The 23,829-nt window shown below is 35.5% G+C and overlaps 1 protein-coding gene across 4 annotated transcripts in view; it reads right to left on the minus strand.

The window, feature by feature from the left end:
- The window catches only part of ANKRD12 (ankyrin repeat domain 12), a 114,866-nt gene that overhangs the window by 50,122 nt on the left and 40,915 nt on the right, over window positions 1–23,829 (minus strand). For 3 of the 4 annotated variants that reach the window (XM_081252216.1, XM_081252217.1, XM_081252215.1), the window contains exons 4-7: window positions 16,870–16,938; window positions 12,506–12,652; window positions 8,320–8,520; window positions 6,412–6,554 (exon numbers count right to left, since the gene is read on the minus strand). In XM_081252216.1, the coding sequence (XP_081108342.1) occupies window positions 6,412–6,554; window positions 8,320–8,520; window positions 12,506–12,652; window positions 16,870–16,938 (560 nt within the window). The remainder of the gene's footprint in view (window positions 1–6,411; window positions 6,555–8,319; window positions 8,521–12,505; window positions 12,653–16,869; window positions 16,939–23,829) is intronic. The other variant, XM_081252218.1, reaches the window with a different exon arrangement.

The raw sequence follows: 23,829 nt of genomic DNA on the forward strand, positions 1-23,829 counted from the left end.
AGTGTGATATGACTGGGCCATTTCATCAGAACCCCCTCTTGGCTAGTTCACTTTTCTATTGAGAAATCTTTCAATTCCTGCCCTAGAACTATAAGCCTTACTGTCAGCATTCTGGTTGACTGAGGTCTTAATGTTCAGTATGTTTTACTTAATTCGCTTACACTTAATCCTTACTCCCAACTATTCTTGTGGTATGTCAGTCCAGACAGTATGGTTTATACTTGTCAGGAAATAAACCTCCAATCATCTGCCAGAGAAATGTGCCGTCATCTAGTTGTGAAGGGTTAGGAAGGGAATATGAGGGTAAAAAACCAGTTTGATTCAATCCTCTTATTTTCAGTCTTATTCAATGGGCACCTCCAGGTGAACCCAGCCATCAATTGCTGAGCTTCAGTTTTTCTGGGATTCTGTGTTGAAATGGCTTTGGTTTCAATTTTCTTGGATTTTTTTTTTAACTTATTTATTTTTGCTGTGTTGGGTCTTCGTTTCTGTGCCAGGGCTTTCTCTAGTTGTGGCAAGCGGGGCCAATCTTCATCACGGTGCGTGGGCCTCTCACTATCATGGCCTCTCTTGTTGCGGAGCACAGGCTCCATACGCGCAGGCTCAGTAGTTGTGGCTCACGGGCCTAGTTGCTCTGCGGCATGTGGGATCCTCCCAGACTAGGGCTCGAACCCGTGTCCCCTGCATTAGCAGGCAGATTCTCAACCACTGTGCCACCAGGGAAGGCCAATTTTCTTGGATTTTTAAAGTCAGGAGCTGGTAAATTTGGTCTGTAGGCCAAATCTGGCCTGCTGACTAAGAATAGTTTTTATATTCTTATAAAATACTTTAAAAAGAATTGATAGGGCTTCCCTGGTGGTGCAGTGGTTAAGAGTCCGCCTGCCGATGCAGGGGACACGGGTTCGTGCCCCCGTCCGGGAAGATCCCACATGCCGCGGAGCGGCTGGGCCCGTGAGCCATGGCCGCTGAGCCTGCGGGTCCGGAGCCTGTGCTCTGCAACGGGAGAGGCCACAACAGTGAGAGGCCTGCGTACCACCAAAAAAAAAAAAAAAAAAAAAAAAAAGAATTGATAAAGGAGGAATACATAGGAGGACACAGGAAGCAGAGAGAGAGGGAGAAGGGAGGAGGGTCAGTGGAGGTGGCATGTGGCCTGCAAAGCCCACAATATTTACTATCTGGCCCTCTACAGAAAAAGTTTGCCAAACTCTGTTCTATGTAGTCACCACTCATTCCTCAAATTTCTATCTCCCAAAATATTGGTTTTCTTGTTTCTTCTGTTCTTTATCCTTGTGGGACTGTGTCCTTTAAAATCTCCCCTTTTAGGGGTTTGAGAAGGTAACTGAAGTTAAAAACTTTTAGTTATTATAAATAATGCTATAGTGAACACCTTTATAAGTTGACATTTTCCCCCCCATTTTTAGGCTTATTTCCTTCAGTTGGAGTCTTAGAATGAGAAAACAGAAGGATCTTGATACTACTGAATGCTTTCTATACCTGTCAGGAAATAATCAAAAAAATATTTATTCCTGGGACTTCCCTGGTGGTCCAGTTAAGAAGGTTAAGAATCCGGCTTCCAATGCAGGGGACGAGGGTTCAATCCCTGGTCGGGGAACTAAGATCCCATATGCCACAGGGCAACTAAGCCTGCATGCTGCAACAGAGCCCATATGCTCTGGAGCCCACACGCCACAACTAGAGAGCCCGTGTGCCGCAACTACTGAGCCCACATGCCACAACTAGAGAGAAGCCCACGTGCCACAATGAAAGATCCCGTGTGCTGCAACTAAGACCCGATGCAGCAAATAAATAAATAAATAAATAAATATCTTTAAAAAATTTATTCCTGACTATGATTAGATAGTTGGTTCATTCAAACATGCTACAATAACCCTAGCCTAAATAACCAATAATTTACAGATTATTCTCATATGCAAAAAATTATTTATCCTAAAAAGAATTTAAAGTAACTTAAAGTTGCTTAAAACGAGCAGGCAGCAGGACTTCCCTGGTGGTCCAGTGGGTAAGACTCTGTGCTCCCAGTGCAGGGGGCCTGGGTTCAATCCCTGGTCGGGGAACTATACCCCACATGCATGCCACAACTACAAGTTCGTATGCCTCAACTAAGTCCTCATGCCACAACTAAAGATCCCACATGCCGCAACTAAACATGAAGATCCTGTGTGCCACAACTAAGACCCGGCACAGTCAAAATAAGTAAATAAAAATTTTTAAAAAAAAAACCCCAAGGGCTTCCCTGGTGGCGCAAGTGGTTGAGAGTCTGCCTGCCGATGCAGGGGACACGGGTTCGTGCCCCAGTCTGGGAGGATCCCACATGCCGCGGAGCGGCTGCGCCTGTGAGCCATGGCCGCTGAGCCTGCGCGTCCGGAGCCTGTGCGCCGCAACGGGAGAGGCCACAACAGTGAGAAGCCCGCATACCGCAAAAAAAAAAAAAAAAACCCAAAAACATAGACAGCAAATTACAAGTAAGTAAAAATGATGAGACAAGAAGAAAATAAACATAGGTAGTATCTAAAATAGAACTAAGAATAAGGCTATTGTAAGAATGTATATTATGAAGTAATATACATTTGTGAAAGGTAGGCCAAAGATTAGGTTCTTAGTAAGCTATGTTAATCTTCTTCTCTTACCCGAAACAATTTTGAACAGAACTGTTTCTCCTACCTTAGAAATGTTTTATGGATGGCTGAAGTTGTCATGAGTGTTACTGAGTGAAAGAAATCTAATTCTTTGGTGGAGACTCCTAATATATGGTACAAATATATACCAATGGGTTTTGGTATATCTCATTTCCCTCCTCCTCCTTGGGGACAAGTAAAAGAACAAGGAGAAAAAAACGTCAGCAGCTCTGAATTGTGACTCCTACTATCCTAGGCATGTTGGTAGGAGGAAAAGCAAAGATCTCTTGAAAATAGCATGCCAGTCTCCTTCTGGAAGGAGACTGGAAATAGTGTTTGAGTCTTTGTAAGTACATGAGCTCAAAGGTCAGCTTCTGGAAATATTTTGCAGCAATGTGCATATTTAGAAACTTGTATTCATAGAAACATGTCTTACTCATAAGGCACAGTTCTTTAACATTACATTTAGAAATCAGGAAATCTTTTTATGCAACATTTAAAGAAAAACTATTCATGCTTGATAAACTATCAATAATGCTTTTTAAAAAAAGGGCAGTAAGGGCTTCCCTGGTGGCGCAGTGGTTGGGAGTCCGCCTGCTGATGCAGGGGACACGGGTTCGTGCCCCGGTCCGGGAAGATCCCACATGCCGCGGAGCGGCTGGGCCCGTGAGCCATGGCTGCTGAGCCTGCGTGTCCGGAGCCTGTGCTCCGCAACGGGAGAGGCTACAACAGTAAGAGGCCCGAGTACCGCAAAAAAAAAAAAAGGGGCAGTAAGTACAGTATTTAAAATAGCATAGCCAGAACATAAATCATATGTGCATGGGACTGAAAATTCAATGAAGAAAACAGACATGCACATGAGTAAAAAATAATATAGTAAGTGCTATCACATAGGTATGTATGAATTGTCAAGGGAGCAAAAAAGACTGGAACGATGGTAAGCAAGGATCAGTTTAGGAAAAATAACGTTATAGGCTACATTTTTCTTCAAAATTATAACTTGAGAATTATGAAAAATACCTTATAGAAAGATTTAAATGAGAAAAATGGCATCTTTAATTTCCAAAATATCTGAGTATATTTGAAAAATAGCAATATAAAAGTCACCTTTTAATCTTTGACCTCTGACATTTCTATAACATTTTAGATTTCAAGGTATGTTTATGTGCACAGCGTCGTTTTTTTCCTTCAAAATATCCGTTTTAGACAGGTATTACTTATTATGTGATTTAAAGATGAGAAAATCGAAGTTGAGAGGAAAAAAGTAACTTGTTTGAGATCACTCATTTGGGAAACTGGCCAGGCCAGAATTGAATTCGTATCTATCTTCTCTCCAAATTCCATTTTTTTCTCAACTAAAGTGGCTTTTAAAAAACAGGCACCACAACACTGAAATTTTTGTGTCAAAAAAGAAAATAAGGCAGAGAATGTTTGCTGCTAACAAGAGAAGAAAAAGGGAATTTTCTAGCACAAAGGTATGAGATGACCAAAATCCTTTTACGTTATTCACTAGAGAGGAGAGAGAGTGTACTGAATAACAACTCTTCCAGATTAATGAATTATTACCTCACTTTGTCTTAAAAAAACACTGATATTTATCCTTTTTAGTCCCTTAATTTGAACTCATATCAGTTTAATAAACTTGGGAGTGTCTTAGACCAGTGTGTCTTTGTCTTTGTGTCTCCTGTGTCTTTGTTTCTGCATGTTCTGGGAGAAGCTGAGGGTACTGGAATGCAATGGGTCATACAGTTTCAACAAGAAACACCAGAAGGTTATTCATTTACTGTGATGATTAAAATAATACTGGGACTTCCTTGGTGGTCCAGTGGGTAAGACTCTGTGCTCCCGGTGTAGGGGGCCCGGGTTGGATCCCTGGTGGGGAAACTAGATCCTGCATGCATGCCACAACTAATATGAGTTCTCATGCCACAACTAAGAAGCCCACATGCTGCAACTAAGAAGCCCATATGCTGCAACTAAGAGTCTGCATGTCACAACTAAGAAGTCCACATGCCACAACGAAGATCTCCCGTGCTGCAACAAAGATCCCGCGTGCTGCAACTAAGACCCAGCACAGCCAACATAAATAAATAAATAAATATTTTTAAAAAAGTAATAGGTATAAAGAAAGCATTTACAACACTTCTTATCTCATAGTGAAAACACACAAATGTTGCTGTGAGAAGTTAATGTAATGTGGTTCACAACCACTCCTGCCAGAGACTGGAAATCTCATGAAGAGACTGAGAATCTCACATGATATTAATGGCAAAAGCAAATCCCTGGACAGCATCTATGCTACAGATCTAGAGAGAAGCTAGTCCCAATTAAAGCAGGATACAAGATATCTTGTATACAAGGATATTCTCAAGCATAATAAACTGATCAATGTGTTTGACCTTATTCAGGGGTATTTTAGAGTTATGTCAGAGAGAGTAAGGAAGTACAGAAATAGATACATGGAAAACTAAATAAGAAAAATCAGAACAAGGCAGTGTAGTAACCAAGGTAATAAACAAAAATCCAAGAGAAAATACAATTATATTAAATTTGTGCGCCTCTGAGCAGCAATATATATTAAAACCCTTTGCAGGGGGTCAATACCTAGTGACCAAAAATTTAAAAAGCAAAATGGCTTCCATCTTGTTAGAAATAAAGAGATAACTACTAGAAGAAACACCTACAAGAGCTGCTTTTGCCTAAAGGTACTGGGAAGTGCGGAGGGATGGGAGGGAGCAGGTAGTTATCTTTATAAGCTAAGTAGTACTTTTCAACTTTCTAAACTATGTACAAGTATTCTTTTTTTTTTTTTTTTTTTGCGGTACGCGGGCCTCTCACTGTTGTGGCCTCTCCCGTTGCGGAGCACAGGCTCCGGACGCGCAGGCTCAGCGGCCACGGCTCACGGGCCCAGCCGCTCCACGGCACGTGGGATCTTCCCAGACCAGGGCACGAACCCGTGTCCCCTGCATCGGCAGGCGGACTCTCCACCACTGCGCCACCAGGGAAGCCCTGTACAAGTATTCTTTGATAGAAGTTAAAATTAAGTGAAAGAGAAAAACTACTTATGTGATAAACAAAATCCTACTTTAGAACCATTGCTAATAGTGCCCCAGGTTGATCTGCTCTGGCTGTAAGCAGGTTATAATAATGGAGCTAAGCATTAAGTACACTTCAAACATAAGCTACATTACAACAAAGACTGGTTAGGCTTTAATGTCAACATGCCAGAGATTGAAAATGAAAATGGAATTTAAAACCCAGCATGGTTCATAATATTATATCAAAACAAATTAAACATGCCATTATATTTTCAAGCATATATAATCATGTTTGTTTAAATCATGTCTTTATTATTATATACATAAGCATCTGAATAATAATGTCAGCTAAAATTCAGGAACAGATGTTATAATATAGAGGAATCATTAATTAATAAGTCTTAAAAAAAGGCATCATGACAATGTAAAATTTTATTTTAAGTACAATCTGCTTTAACTGCTGCATCTAATTATCTGACAGTAGAATGGCCTTTTAACTAAATATTTGCCAAGTTGTTTAATTACCAAGTTAAATAGGTTTTATGAAAAGAAAATGCTAAAGCTATGATAGGAATTAGCAATTAGAAGGTAGAAAAAAGGGAAAATATAATATAGATGAGCTGATCATGCAATGAGTGAAATATGACACAAGATCGTATGACTAAGAAGTGAATTAAATGACTGGATTAAATTTGTATTTTGAAGATGTATATTACTGCTCCTTCCATCATACTCACATCTCTGTGCCCACTACTAGCAGAATCATGGAGTGGAGTGTCGTCATCTAATCCTTGTGTGTTAACATCTGCTCCAGCTGCTATAAGTATCTTAGCAACATCATAATATCCAACATTGCAAGCTTCATGCAGTGGTGTCCAACCTAAAGTTACAATATTAATTGAACATATGGTTCACTTCTACTAATTCAACACATATGCTTTTTAGATACATAACCATGTGTGACATACTGATTCTACATGTACGCAGTACAGAAGGAAAAAGGAGTGATGAACAAGTTACTGGAAATAAGTACCTAAGAAAACCACCAATTTTACAGAAGGTTCATCCACAATCATATTATTTCCATTGGGACTAAATTATTTAACTAAAGTACTAAACATTTAAGCTTATCCAATAACTTGCTATAATTTAGAACAATCATCTCAACTAAGGAAAAAGAGTAGAAAAAGGCAAAATAAGCTTGTTAGGGTCTTTCAATATTACAAGATATTGAATATAGTTTCCTGTGCTATACAGTAGGTCCTTGCTGTTTACCTATTTTATATATAGTAATGTGTATATGTTAATCCCAAACTCCTAATTTATCTCTTCCCCCCATCCAAGGCTCTTTCATATACTCTTGATGGGAGTGTACATTATTACATCACTTGAATAATAAAAGAAATGTTCTCAGTTATCATGGGGATAGGAGATAATAAAGGTCTGAACTATATTGATGATGAAAAGGATAGGGCAGAGCTATCCTTTTCATCATCAATATAGTTCAGACCTTTATTATCTCCTATCCCCATGATAACTGAGAACATTTCTTTTATTATTCAAGTGATGTAATAATGTTCATTAAAGAAGAATTAGAAAATGTATATAAGAATAATGAAAATAGAAATTGCATTGTCTGAGATGAAGCATCTGAGGTTTTACCCTACTTGCAAGCTAATTAGTTTCATAGATTATGGCAGAAGACATGAGACTCCTGGGTCAGATAGAGAGGAAAGCGTTTTTTCTCATAGCAATCGCAGTAGCCATATATCAGCACTTGATGGGAGTGTAAACTGATAAAAGATTTTTTGGAGGGTGATTTGCCTGATTTTCAAAAAATTTTAAATATGCATCTCCTCTGATTTAGCAGTTTCCTTTCTACTGAAATATCGTCCTTCCATAACTATACACAAATATATTTCTACAAGAGGGTTACTGAAGTACTGTCCACGGAATCTATTCTATACACTATTAATGTGGCTGTTGAAATGAATGAAGTAGAACCACCTATATGTACCGACAGAAATATCTGTACGACACTAGTAAAAAGGGGAGATTGCAGAACTATAGGCTGACACAGATAGAGTGATTTGATTTTTTTAAAAAAAGTCTCTATATAACTAAATGTTCATTGTATATATGATCCTGCAAGTGCACAGAAAGGACAGCCTCCAAATTGTTAACAACAGTTCTGTGACAAAGAAAGAACCTGGGGGATGGGAGGGTAGGGTACTGTAGTATGTGAAACTAAAGGGAATTTCTACATTGTTCCCCAATACTTTTACTGTGTGAAACAACACTGCCACTCTCTTACAGTCCTTGTGCTCAAGCTAACAAACGGTCTAAACATTATTTAACTGTGATTCAGCTAGAACCTAAATTGGATAAAAAATTATATGGTAATATGCCACATAAAATGCATGTTTAATATTTAAGTATTTGAGTAATTACTGACAAGGAATTGTAGCAGAGATCAGGGTTTTAGGTATATACTCCAAAATAGTTTTATATTAAAGTATACTTTTAGAACTCTTTCATTTCAGAAAGAAGAATGAAGAATATAGATTAAATTGTAACCAGCATCTGTTTAGATGATAAACTCAGAATTTTAGTTCCGAGTATTAGTCTTTAACTACAAGTCTTACCTGCAAAATCTTTCACATTCACATTTGCCCCTAAACTTATTAATTCTTTGACCTGTTTTACATCTCCTCGAATAGCTGCCATGTGTAAAGGAGTTTCACCACGTTCATTTCTTTTATTAACTTTATCTTTCTGTCGAGATGAAGAACTGGGAGTTTTCTTTTGGGCTGGTGTTGTTTGTGATGGATGATTTGGTGTGGAATCTATAAGAAAGAGAAAAGTTAACAAAAGTTCTAGACTAAATATTTTGTATATTCATTTAAAGGTTTTTATAGGTAACGTGCTAACAGGGCGAATATCTTCTCATCCAAACAACCTGAAACTTGACTTGGATGATACACTAATAATTTGACCCAATTACATGTAGTAGGTCTTCCTTTAAGGTTATCAAATACTGCAGGAGCCAATTAAGAAAAAAATGTTTCATAAACCAATTCATAGAATTGGTTTAAAATGATAATGAAATATCAAGTATGCACCCTGAAAGTGTTTGCTTAATGAATAATTTGATAAACTGCAAAAAAAAACATGTTCTTCATGGCATGTTATGATACTATTTCAAGAACTAGATGAAATGACATTGAAGGCTAGAGTTTACACCTCTGACTCTAACTATTGGAGTTCTATTCTGATATTAGGTGCAAATTAAGGTCATAGATGATTTTAGTATGAAATGAAGCTTAACATCTATGAGAATTAAGGACAGTCTAGAGAAAGGCCTTTAAAAAGCGGGTGATAGGGGCTTCCCTGGTGGCGCAGTGGTTGAGAGTCCGCCTGCCGATGCAGGGGACACGGGTTCGTGCCCCGGTCTGGGAAGATCCCACATGCCGCGGAGCGGCTAGGCCCGTGAGCCATGGCCTCTGAGCCTGTGCGTCCGGAGCCTGTGCTCCGCAAGGGGAGAGGCCACAACAGTGAGAGGCCCACGTAACAAAAAAAAAAAATTAAAAAAAAAAAATAATAAATAAATAAAAAAATAAAAATAAAAAGCGGGTGATAAAAGAGGAAAAGAAAGTGCTTTGCTTTGATTCCTATCTTTTGATTTTTGTTCCAGTTTCTTTCTCAAAAACAAGAAAGTTAAACTGGATGACATACATAGTCCTCTCCTTCCCATTTCAAAACTGGGAAAAAAACATAACAAAAAACTAGTTTCTTAATCAATTAAGGATTCAAGACATATGTACAGTGTTAATAATTAACTCTGAAAATTTACAACTATTTAAAAGAAACAACAGCTCTAAGAGAGAAAAGTCTATGGAAAATCATTTTCTGACATCATATAATAATTTCCCTGCAAACTGACATGATTAGAGCACTGAAGCATTATCATCCTTTTCTCAGTAAGAAAAAGTTTAAAATTTACCTTTTGGATTTTAAAGTACATTCAGTTAGTAACAGTTTCCTATCTATGGATTTCTATAATGTATACTCCAGAAGAGCATGAACCTTGTCTAATTCATCACTGTATCTCGGCTGCTTAGAAGACTTCTTGGTACACAGTGTACTCATGCAATATTTGTTGAATGAATACATGATTCTTATTATAATATTTATAGTCAAGTTATTTATTTAGAAAATTAGTGGTTAAACTTCTTAAAAACAAAAGGACATTTTTAAATTCAAACAACTTGAAAGGAATTAATTAATTCATATAAAATTTTCTTAGCCATTCCAAAATAATATACACACAGACAAAATAACAGTAATACTATCCATAATGGCAATCAGAATAAACAAAAACATGGAAAATGAATAAAATAATGAACCCTAAACTCCAAGCATATCTATAAGATGGCAAATAGGTTATTTCAAAAGCTCTCCACTCTAGTTCTACATATATTAATAAAGATGACTGATGTACCCTTTAAATGTAAAGAACCAACTGCAGAACAGTATTATGGTATTAATCTTATTTATACTTAAAAACGAACAGCAACAAAAGATATATGTTTGCATGTTTATATCTAGAAATTTTCTAGAAAATAAGAAACTGTTAATAGTGCTCACCTCTCAAGGGGGGAGATCATTGGAAATGAGGGAGGACTTTAGCTTTTTTGCCTTACTGTATTAATTCTTTAATTTACTCTATGGATAGAGGTTCGTAGTATTAAAAAAAGTTTTAAAAAATAAGTCTTCCCATCTAACTATTAAGTCCGACTCAAAGTCAACATTTTACAGTAACATTTAAAGTTTAACACTGTAAACAACTTTAATTTGGCCACACTCCTTCCCCAGTTGTAGGTGGAAAGGCAGAATAATAACCAAAACAACATGCCCTACTTAAAAAAAGCAGAAAGCCCTAACATGTTTTTATTAGAAAAAGATATAGATACACTCATGTTTAATGGAAACTATGATACATAGAAACTCTAAGAATTTTACCAAGTTGTCCCATTTTTTAAAAAAAGAGCTAACACTGGAAAAGTTCACTAGAAAAACGGTGTCCTTTTCAATGCATTTCAACAGGCTGTTATGTTACCCAGGTCTTATATAAGGGCTTCCCTGGTGGCGCAGTGGTTGGGAGTCCGCCTGCCAATGCAGGGGATACGGGTTCGTGTCCCGGTCCGGGAGGATCCCACATGCCGTGGAGCGGCTGGGCCCCGTGGGCCATGGCCACTGAGCCTGCGTGTCTGGAGGCTGTGCTCCGCAACGGGAGAGGCCACAGCAGTGAGGGGCCAGCGTACAGCAAAAAAAAAAAAAAAAAAAAAAAAAAAGTCTTATATAAAAAGACACCTTGAAATCAGAGCCAAAACAAAAAATTTTTTTTCTCTAGAGAAAAGTGATTTACTTTCTTCTTGTATTGGTCAATGAGAACTATACAACTTAAAATTTTTGTGTTGTGAGCTACCAGAATGCATAGCTAAATTCAATGCTCAGTAGTAATAACTATCTCAGTCCAGCTGTCTGGGCTCTTTCTACTTTTTAAACCCCTTTTAATAAGTTAGCAAGTTGGTTTGTTCCTTCTTCGTTTTCATCCTGCTGGTGAGCCATCTTTAATCATTTTTGGAGGGCAAACTACTTGAATAAACACACACACAGAAGTAGCACAACACCTTAACTGGAAGTGTGAAATGAAATATGAAATAAATTTATATAGTATACTGCAGATATTCTTCCTTTTAAAATAAATTTTAGCAGATCTTAAACACTAAAACATGAATTACACTCTTGCTTCTAAAAGTATGTGATAAGATTACCAGCTTATAGCAGTGTGCTAATGAACTGAAAAGTAAACTATAAACCCAGGAGCAGCTTTACAGAAACTGGGGTAAAAATTTCTGCAGTAAGGTAAAAGCACACACAGTTCTGCAACAGATTTCTCATGTTGACTGACCCAATTCTAAATTACAGCTGACCCCTGAACAACTCGGGGATTAGGGGCACCCACCCTCCTCACATTTGAAAATCTGTGTGCAACATACAGTCGGCCCTCCATATCCATGGTTCTGCATGTGCAAATTCAACCAACCACGGATTGTGCAGTAGTACAGTATTTACTATTGAAAAAAATCTGCATATATGTGGACCCACTCAGTTCAAACCTCTGTTTCAGGTGTCAACTGTACTCATGTTAGTTGACAAATATTCACTGAATGTCCACTAAGTGCAAAGGTCCCTGCCCGTGTATAGCTTTTCATCTAGTGGATGATACAGACATAAACAATTGTCACACAAATAAATGTAAAATTGCAAATTTATGTTATAAGAAACTGATTAAATCCAAGAAAGGATAAACATTTAAAGTAGTTAAAAATAATTGTCAAGGACTTCTCTGGTGGCGCAGTGGTTAAGAATCCGCCTACCAATGCAGGGGACATGGGTTAGATCCCTGGTTGGGGAATCCCACATACCGCGGAGCAACTAAGCCCATGTGCCACAACTATTGAGCCTGCACTCTAGAGCCCATGAGCCACAACTACTGAAGCCCGCGTGCGTAGAGCCCGTGCTCTGCAACAAGATAAGCCACCACGATGAGAAGGCCGCATATCACAATGAAGAGTAGCCCCCGCTCGCCGCAACTAGAGAAAGCCCGCACACAGCAATGAAGACCCAACGCAGCCAAAAATAAGTAAATAAAATAAAAATAAAAATAAATCCAAAGACAGTCATTATAAAAAAAAATTGTCAAGACAAAGCTACAGTATGAGGAAAACTATGAACACACAAGAACTCGATGATGGTAAGTGTCACCTGGACTGTTGTCTCTTGCTGTCATCTGCATAAGAAGTGCCATCTGCTTTCGCTCTGAGAGTGGATAACCAAAAAGAATGCTAACTGGAGTGGACTTCTTATTTCCAGCTTCCTTTTTTGTTTTCTTCTTTTCTGGACCTTCTTTCTCTGGAATTATTAATAAATATGTAAGAATCTGAAACAAATGTAAGCACTCAAAAGTAAAACTTAAGGAGACTTCTTAAAAATAGATGATACATGTTTATGAGAAACAAGGGTAACAGAGGAACTTGCAATAGGCAGACAAAAGGGCACTAGGCTTTTATTATATAAGCAATTTTCTTCCTGAATGCTTTGAAAAAAATAGTCTTGTGTAATTTTCAGAAAATTAATAACATTTGGAAATTTAGTACTAGTAAAATTTTTAATGATTTGTTCTATTAAATAACACTTCAAACATTCCTTAGTTTTACATCTTTGAAATACCTCTTTCATTCATTATAATTTTATTCTATTATTGATAAGTTTATATAACAACGTTCCTTCATATTACCTCCCTAATTCCACTAATAATCTGTACAATCTTCTAAGGAGGTGTTTAAGACAAAGCACATCACACGGAGTAATTATTGAAAAAAAATGCCAAATCACTTTATTTCAGTCATAGGACAGCTGAACATGGAACAGTATTAATCAAAGCTAAAAATGAGCAAATTAAAGATTTTATATGTGTGTGGTAAGGGGCCGGGGATGGTTAATAGAGATCCTGATCAGATTCAAAAATGTCTAAGATTTTTCAGAGATTTGATCCATCATAAAGTCAGCTCTCAGATTTAGCTATTTGGCAAATCTCTGGCAATGGAGCCAGCATTCCCATTAAGTGACAGAAAATTCAGATGGAACTGGATTCCAAGGTCAAAGAAATACAGGTGTCTGTTCCTTCCTTCCTTTAGGACTTTTCTGGGAATTAATTCAAGTGGCCCTGTGAGATGAGCTGCCTATTAACTGTCTAGGCATTTATTTCTTGGGAAACCCTGTACCAATATCTGGGATTTACTGATCCAGGTTTGTGGTAAAAAGAGGGGCTACAAAATTAAATAAATTAGTAAAAATTTTAAATAAATGTAAAACAGCAAAAATGAGTGGAAGAAGAGAAGGCTTAGTAGTCAATATTGTGGTTTTGACTGCCACATCAGGCAGATGTGGCCAGCAGCTAGACTACTCCAGGAGATAAGCATTTATTGATCTGGTAAAATTTTCAAGAAACTAATAAAATTTGATATTATTTAAATATTACCGTACTATAATTTAAGACATAAAAACTTGCAGTGTACCACTTAGTTAATTAGGATAAACTGGCATCCTAATGACCTAGAAAAATTAGAGGTCCTAATGTTTAAACTCTGCTGCCCACAAATCACTCAAAATTCAATAGCTCTTAAAATTTCCATTTTGTTGATATTTGCAAAATTTTACGTAACAGAAACAAAAAATTTCAAGATTTTTAAAGTCAGCCTTTATTAATAGTTCTAATAGATTATTTTCTTATTTCTCATTTCATTGTCATTAATGATCCAATTAGTATAAAGCCAGTTTCAGCACAGTGCTTCACCCAACATACTAAATGTATTATAAAGCCCTAAATATGTCTTTTGGAGAAGGCTGTTTTTTTCTAAAACATATACTTTCTCCTAATAACGTTCTGTATGCTTTGGTTCTCAGATTTAATGAGAAACCACAATTGTTATTTTAATAGTTTTCCATCTGAATAACAAATCTTTAAATATAATGAATGTACTTCTTGTCCAAAATTAAAATATTTAACAGTGTGAAAATTTTAAAGAAAGTAGAAGAATTGTTTTAAGGAAAAAACATAGTTTAGTAATTGGAAGAAGTAAAATTAAAAATACACAGTATCTATCCTTAAAATACTTCCTAAAATTTTGGAAAAATTTTGTCTTTTATTTTCTCATTTGCAAAACTATTGATTTTTGATATTAACTGCATTTTAATACAATCTTTTAAGAAGAATATGCTCTAGGACTTCCCTGGTGGTCCAGTGGTTAAGACTCTGCACTTCCACTGCAGGGGGTGCAGGCTGGATACCTGGTCAGAGAACTAAGATCCTGCATGCTGCGCAGGCACAGCCAAAAAAAAAAAAAAAAAAAAAAAAAAAGTAAATTCAGTGAGATTTAGATTAAGATTAAAAGCAAAAATCAGTTGTGTTCCTCTATACCTGTAATGACCTCCTAAAAAAAAGAAAAAAAAAGACTATGCTGTAAAGTGATATACACTCAGTTTACAGAAGAAAGTGAGACACTTATGAATTCATTATTAAAATTCCATGCTGCCAAATGAGCAAACATATAATTACTACATTCTGGAAAAGAACAAACAAATTGGATATACTCCAAATATTCAAGCAAAAATTCAAATTAGATACTAGCATTCAATATGAACTCTATTTTTTCTGAGTTACCTTAGCCATTTGTCTGAGTTCATGCTTTACATGAGACAGGAAAAGAAGGTAACTGAACAGGAGCTGGTGCAAGATAGCTAGGTTAGAGATAACTATATACCATTCTTCAAAATCATAAATCTTAGGTTAGTATGTCCCAAAGTGTGAGTTGAAAGCATTCAGATCTGACTATCTGGGATCTATCCTGTGAAGAACTTCCTTTGACCTGTCATAAGTAAAAAATGATCATATATGATAATATTAGAAAAAGTTAGGTATTTTTTCAACTTTCAGTATCTGAAATACGTACTTATTTGTTTGAATGACAGATCAGAATTTTAAAATTTAAACACAGGAATACTGACACATATACTCAATCTATACTAACAGATTTGAAATTCCACTCAGCCACCTTAAGAGATTTTTAAAGAAAAATCCAGGTGATTCACTTAAGACTAAAGAAAAACAGATATGGACTTTTCAACAATCCAATATTCTTTATTTCACAGTTCAGAGGATCTTTAGAATTATAGAGGTGTCTCAGTCTTATAATCCTGAAAATCAGTGCTTTCTTTCCAGGTCTTGTCAGAATAAACAGAAAGCTCAACATTGTCACATCCCAATTAAGTATATTAAGGAGAAGAGACAAAATTGTTTTTCTTGGGGAACTAGCTTATAAGCCTATTAGTGTCTCAAAAACTAAATACGACGTTTTCCCACAAAGCAGTCACTGTATAAGGCATGAAAGAATGGGAGCTATGATTCAAATACAGATGAACATAATTAAATCAATCACATTTAGAATGTATATATACTTCAATTCTGAGGAAAAACGTTGCCAATTACTCTCTGGTTATGAAGTATCTACACAATCTTTGACAGATGGGTGCTTATATCTTCTGATTTCCAGCAATGATCCTCAGACCATGGATGGCTTCATTACATACAGCTCTTCTAGGTGCACCTTGGTACTTAGGAGCCCCATTTTAGAAAAGTACACCTAACTCCACAGAAAGTGTAGGTCTGTTCAATTTAAGGCAGATTGTAAACTTGCCTCCCACCCCAAAGTTTTGATAACTAAGTATTACTGACTCATCAGCTCAATTAACAGCTTTCAGCATAATTTTAAGAATAATTATTTGGTTCTATACCAACCCCACAAATTTTTTAAATGAATACAAGGTATATCAGAAACAGAAATTTTATTTCAGCTTTTAGAGTTAAATGTCACATGCTAAAAACTGGACATTCAGGGACTGAACAATATTTTGCATTTAAAAAGTTCAGACATAAGAATGTAAGCTCATTAAAAACTAAAAAAACAATAATCAAAACACTTAACTAATTTAGTTTTCACATACTAGGGGATACATTTACTCTTTAATGGCATTTCTCCAGGAAACCTGGTGTTTTAATCTACTTTTAAATTCAACAGGGGCAGCAAAGTCAATACACTAGAGAGGTCAACTGAAAATTTTTAGATGTGTTTTTAAAAAAACACTGCATGTTTGAAGAGTAAGATGACACTGTCTATCAAAATCACTACACATGGTATACCGTGTGATGGGCATACAGCTAAGACACTAAGGACCCTGGGCACCTTCCCACAGGCGTTGCTGCACATCACAACTCCAAGGCAGTGACTTTCACACTTTTCTACATGAATGGTGCCCCCAGGTTGCGCTGCACACCTGAGTGGCTGTGTGCAGGAGTCCTGCTTGTAACGTTCACACAGAGCATGTCTTGGACATGATGCACTGGAGATCTCAAATGAAGACTGGAAAATCTTGCGTCACTCATATAGTTCACTTATTCAACCACAGATACCTATATACTGGTTTGAAAATAAGTTACTTATAGTACAATAATTAATTATAAATGTGACAGAAACCACTGGCTAAACAGGAGCCCCTGATAATCTAATTACCTGAGTATGTCCTGTAAGAAGACATAAGTCTCTCCCCCCAATTTTCACTTGTATGTCCTGGATCTGAATCTACAGAATAAGAAGAGACAGGAGAAAAGAAAAAAGCATACGAAGGGAAATGCAGAATTCAACAAACCAACATTTTTCAAAAGACCACAATGATGTATCATTGTTTTCCCAAAAGATAATTTTTAAGGTAAAGCCAAAAGTACATTTCAAACACAGATTTGGCCAATACCTAAGATTTCAGTTTCTTTGATCTTAAAGTTGAAAAAGTCAACCACGTAGTTTGCAATAATAGTTATTACTGAGGCTGCTTATTAAAACATATCATCTCTTTTGAGGATATATTTTTTCAATCTCTGAATAATGATAAAAGAGGCAGTACTCTTATCGTGTTTTTCTGTTTAGAATTTGTCTTTAGAAAACTTGAATGGACTTGCATCATTCTTTTTGTTCTATGAGTGCCAAAACTATTCAGAAGACAATAGAACATTTCGGACTACAGTATCATTCTAGACCACGGACCTTTCTATAATTTATAAACATTTCAAATAACATGAATTATTACTGACCACTACAAAAGACATCTTAGAAAGAAAGTAGCCTAAATCAAAACAAAGTTTATCAGCTAAGAATATGGAATGCTGCCTAACAACTCAATAAATTAGAGAACTGACTTCTGGCAGTATGGCCAGAGCAAATAATTTTACTTACAAACAATATGCTGTTTTAACTCAACATAATATTATTCTGATCTTCATATTCTCAATTTATTGGCTTATGGTCTTCTCTCCAGGATGATCATTACAGACGTTATTCATAAGTTGTTAGGTGTAAGGAAACAAAAGTGTTGGGAAAAAAACCAATTTAGAGAACAACTCCTAAACATAGTATTTGAAAAATTTGAAGATAAGCCTAAAAGTTTAGTGATGAGATGGCTTACTCAATCAAAGGGGAAATCGTTAATAAAATAATATTTAGACCAATTCTAGAGCAAGTGGGTAAATGGACTGAATTACAAGCCTTTCAATAAACACTTATATTTCAAAATTTAACCCATTAAGTTAGCAACTAGAAGAATTCTATGAAGAATATTTGTCATTTCATTTAAAGATAAGCAAAAATTTTAAAAGGGCTCCATAGGTTGCAAAGCAAAGAAAAAGGGACAACTAATAAGTTGCACCAAATCGAATTAAATGGATTATTGAAAGCAGATCATATTACTGTGACAGATGAAAGAATAGTGGATAAAATAAACTTTCAATTATATTCATTAATATAAGGAAGTAGTTTATCCAAACCTTCCTTTGGAAGTAATTAATCCATCCAGACTCCACACACCTTTTTGGCTTTTACTCAAATGAGTATGCTTATTTTGGGGGCGTTTGCATGTGTATTCTTATAAAGATTTAATTAAGGAGCTAGAAAGTTAAAAGCTTCCATATCCTGTCCTTTTACTCAACTACTTCTTCCTTCAGTGCTATACTGAGACTAGACCATAATGAGACTATTGTTATCTATGAGGTTTTTGTAAAACACTGAGTGCTAAGCAGAGCAATTCTCTCACCCTGATATGTTCTTTGCAGCAAGGCAAGACAAGCAATACCTATATTTTAAAAGCCATCTTTTTTGTTTTCAGTTGAAGTATAGTTGATTTACAATACTGTGTTGGTTTCAGGTGTACAGCAAAGTGATTCATTATATATATATATATGTATTTTTCAGATTTCCATTATAGGTTATTACAAGATACTGAATACAGTTCCTGTACTATAAAGTAAATCCTTGTTGTACAAGCCATCTTTTTAAGTTAATATTCTGTTCTGGATTGCAAGAGAGTAAGAAAAATATCAAGAATGATTTTAAGAGTGTGCACTGCGTTTGAAAATTTTTATAATAAAATATCAGGGAAAGGGACAGAGTAAATCTATAATAAATAATCACCACGAAGAGCACCAAAAGAGGACTATCCTTATTAAGCAAAGCACTAATTTTATCTGCTACTTTAACACAGTTACCAGAAAAATTACGTGTTTTCTTTTTGTTTGTTTTCTTTCTTTCTTTTTTTTTAAAGTTTTCCTCTCCAAATTTGCTTGTGTCATTAAATAGGGTAAATCCTTTAATGGCATCCAAAGCCTCGGGAAAGTAGGCCTTCTATGGCTGGCTGGCAGAGATTTAGTTCAAAACATTTGAACATACTCTACAACTGCGACCACGGACTTTGGGAACAGATCATATTGTGTCTCTTTACATTTTCTCCTACCACATTTATTTACATATTACTTACATATGCCACAAGAAAAAAAATCAGTAAGGAAATAAATAATGTCTATTAAGAAGAAACAAATATTTTTTAAAAAGTAAAGAATGTTGTATTTTTTTTACTTATCTAAACATGCAAACTAAAATGAAGTACTATTGGTTTATCCCTATAGATACTTAGAGCTATCAACCCTAAAGAAAAACAAGTGCCATGATGTTATTTGAGACTAAAGAACATAAATATACTGCTGGAGCCTTTATAACTATGTATAACTATTTTGAAGAAACGTTATAGAAATGTTTTACCCTTTTAACCCTGTAAACGTACTCTTGGGAATGAATAATAAAGAAAAAATTCAGGGTATAATAAAAATACAATCTGCAAAGATACTCTATGGCATTACTCACAACAAAATAATTGCAAATTTAGTTTGGAGGCTAAGAAGAGATTCACTCACGTGTAGCCTCAAGATAATTGCTCAGTACTCTCAAGTTAAGGGATTGTCACGGCATCCTTTGGATGCCATTAGTCTAGGAAAGAAAATAAGTATGATTTTATGACGGATAGTGTAGGAAAAAAGTTCCCTTAGGTAGAAACATTAATAACTTAAAGATAATAGCAGTTATCAGTTATTAATTACTATGTCAAAAATTTTATATACAGTAACAGTATTATAAGGTGCCTACTTCAGTATTCATTCTCCCCTTACTAGGAATACTCCAATTTTGATCAGGGTGACAATATGCCCAGCTCAAAAATATTCGACTTTTCAGACTCCCCAGCAACTAGGGGAGCCTAACCAGTTGAGGTGCAGGCAAAAGTTTCTAGGGAGGTTGTTTCATGAGTAAAAAGGCAAAAGTCTCTCTGGGAGAAATATACCCCTGTCTTTGGTCCTTCCTCTCCTCTTTTCTGCCCAGGAAGGATATATCCTGTGACTATAAGGCAAAATGCTTAAGGACAAAGGCTACGTATGAGCTAAGGGTAGCAGAGCAGAAAGATGAAAAGAGCCCAGTCCTTGACGGTGTTACTGAACTGCTATACCAACTCTGGACTGCCTATGCCTGGTCTTACCGCATTAGATGAAAAAAATCTCTATCTATTTAAGTCAGTATTAGTTTTGTTTTAATTAATGTATCACAAACTGATTTTACATGATATGTCACTTACAGGTCACAATTTTCTGAAGTTGGTATTATATGCACTTTTATAGATGAGAAAATTGGGACTTACAAGGAACTCAACTAATTTGGCCAGGGCTAGTAGGTGGCTGAGCAAGGACTCAACAATAGTCTGTCAGACTCCAAAGCTTCTGATAATAAACACTACGCTATGATTTCCCTCTGTTATAATTACAATAACTTATCTGGTCAGGATTCTAGACTAGGAAAGATTAAAAGTAAAAGCTAAAAGTAGGTGATAAAGCAAGCTGATGCAGTAGCTGTAAGAAATAATTTGTCTTCTAGATAAGAAGTAGTTGCTTCCATAGGTTCAATGAGTCATTGTACAGATTGGCCTCAACATTTCATGGGACAAAATTTATAAGAATTCTCTAATAGGATAGGACAATGTGGGGTTGATACTGGAATGATATAAGTAGATATACTGGAGATTTGCTGAAATGAACAGTACTATGATACAGCTGTAAGAACTCACTGGCATGACTTTGAATTATGCTGTAATTTTCCCCCAAACTTTATGTGAATTTCTTTTCTAGAAAGTGCTATCTTTTAAAAAAAATAAACATTAAATAATTGACAATTTGGAAAGTTTAAGACACACTAGGGTATCTCAAAATGAAGACTAGGAATGACTCAGCCAGTTGATGGCATTACTGCTGATTTTGAGGACCACTGAATCTTCCCTGGACAATATGAATGTCTTAAAAAAAATAACGACCGTGTTTTATAAAAATAATGTATGTTTATTATTTTAAAAATTCAAGGCATATAAAGAATACAAAGAAGAAAGTAACAAATCATCCCAAATCCTGGAAACAAAATGTTAACATCTCATGAGCATCATGCCAAGCATCCTTCTAAATGTATATAAAGACAGAGGAACTAGTAGAGAGAGAGAGAGAGAGAGAGAGAGAGAAATCAACTTACGTAGGAATAAGAAAATATCATTCATATGTGCTATATTTAAATAAAAATCTGTAAGATTAACTTTAGTTTAATCCAACATAAAAAGAAAAGAAACTAAAGGAGTTGCTCTTCTCTATAAGAGATACCATATACTAAAATATAAACACACACATATATAAACATATAGGTAAAATTTTAAAGATTCAAAGTTTTAAAGATTAAAAACATATTTCAGTTTCAGACAATTTCAGTTAATCCCTTGCTATGAGAGATGATGAGTTGTGTACCACTCTTAGCATTTTCTCCTTATTCCCCACTCCCTATTCTTTTATTTTTCACCTAAGTCAGGGCTTATAATATTTACATTTTTGTTCAGGACCTTTAATAAACCCACTAGGTTTAGGGTTAGTTCTACAATGAAACAGTCTTTATATTTAAACAATCTTATCTTTCTGTATGTGTGTTAATGTATGTCCTGTGTGCATATGCATACAAATATAAAGAATATGACATAATGCAAACAGTACATATTATTTCATAACCTACATTTTTACTTTGTATACTATGAACATCTTTCCATACAGTTTATTCTTCTACAATGTTATTTTTAAGGGTAAAAGATCATATTTCTTCATTGGATTTACCATAATTTAACAAATCCTACATTTCTTGACAATCTTTTCCTGTTTTGTTTTTTCTATTATAAAGAAAGCTGAGAGAAATATACTTGAAGATAATTTTTACTCTCATCAATAATTATTTATATAGAATAAATGACAAAAGAAAGAATAAGTCAAATGTTAACAAACTTTTAGTTTTTAACATATGCTGTTATATCTACCTTCAATAAGGTAGTTCCATAATTTAGACAAACTAAAGCAAGTTCCTATTTCAAACCAGTGACCAGTTTGTATCATTTAAGCCAACGACAGTTTTGTCAATCATTGTAAACTCTATTTCTTTGAGTACTATTAATACATTTCATATATTTCTTCACCAACCGTAATTCTCTTGTTCTGAACTACTTGTTTGTATCTTTTGTCCATTCTCCCATTTCTGTATTTTTCTCTTCACATTTAAGAGAACTTTAATTACTAATTATAATAAGATAAGGGTTGTCATATATGTTGTAAGTATTTCTCCCTTTTATAGTTTATTCTGTATAGTTTCAGCTAATGATTTAACATTTTAAAAAGATCAATGTCAAATACGGGGTTTGGTGCTATAATTATCTTTCATATGGGAAATATCAGTTAATGGTACTCTGGACTCTTTTTTAAAAATTATGAAAATAAGACGTTTTGCCTTGGGCCTGGGGAAATTCTTCTTAATGCTTTGGATGTGTGTGTATGTGTGTGCATGCAAAACTAAAGCGTTCATCTGTTATTTACTAAAATTTATAAATTCAGCCTACCAAAAATATAGATATACAAGTTTAAATCCATCAAAATCTCATTTAATGTTAGCCATGTAACCTTTTCAAAAAAAAATAAAATAAAATAATAGTTTGTTTTATGAAACAGTCTTAGAGAGAGCTGCAATGTCCCACTAAATTCAAATAGTGGAAAGACTGTAGCAGGGGATAAGCATATAATCCAATCAATAAAATATGAATTAGACTATGTTTATTCAGTGCCTAAAGTTCATGTCTTCCTAAGTCTTTCTTTTATTTTACACTAAATAAAAGACAAATAACCCACTGGATCTAATAACAAAGGTTCTCACGGGAAGTGTATTATTTTGAAAACTTATTTCTAAGTCCCTTCTTCAAACTACTAGTAGGATTATCACTGTCACTGGAAAACAAAACCTGGTTAATGTAAGTACTTTAAAAATGACTAGCAAAAGGGTTTCTAAGGAGAGAGTATGAGACAAGTTAAATCTTGTATATTTGAAGGCACAGAAGCACCTTCTTCTCAGCTAAGTGACCTAGTAATACCTTGAGAACAATGCGTAAAAATAAGGAGAGTCAAGGGCTTCCCTGGTGGCGCAGTGGTTGAGAGTCCGCCTGCCAATGCAGGGGACACAGGTTCTTGCCCCGGTCCGGGAAGATACCACATGCCGTGGAGCGGCTGGGCCCGTGAGCCATGGCTGCTGAGCCTGCGCATCCGGAGCCTGTGCTCCGCAACGAGAGAGGCCACAACAGTGAGAGGCCCGCGTACCGCAAAAATAAATAAATAAATAAATAAATAAATAAAATAAAACAATAAGGAGCCTCAAGCTTCAAAAAAAAAAAAAATAAAGGAAAGAAAGATTCTGAACCTCTAGAAGACAGTGTAACTTAAAATGAACAAAGCACATAATTTCTTAATCACTCAAAAAAGCAATTTTCAAAGTTTAAAAATGTCATAAGCGTTTAAGAAAAATTTTTAGTCCAAGCTAAGAGAAACAGCCAAATACACAAAAGGAAACCTACTTACTAACAGTGTATACTAAAATTAAGTATTTTCTAAAGATTAGCACAAGGAGTTTCACAAGTCTAGGTTTTTGAAAATAGTCTTTCAAAAAGTCTATTTTCACAGATTCTGGAGTCAAGATCATTCCCATACTGATGATTAAGATGGCTAGAAAGATAAAAGTAGGATATGATCTCTGTACATAAATTTAGCA

The sequence above is a fragment of the Mesoplodon bidens genome (assembly GCF_964165515.1).
Source record: "Mesoplodon bidens genome assembly, chromosome: 13".
NCBI lineage: Eukaryota > Metazoa > Chordata > Mammalia > Artiodactyla > Ziphiidae > Mesoplodon > Mesoplodon bidens.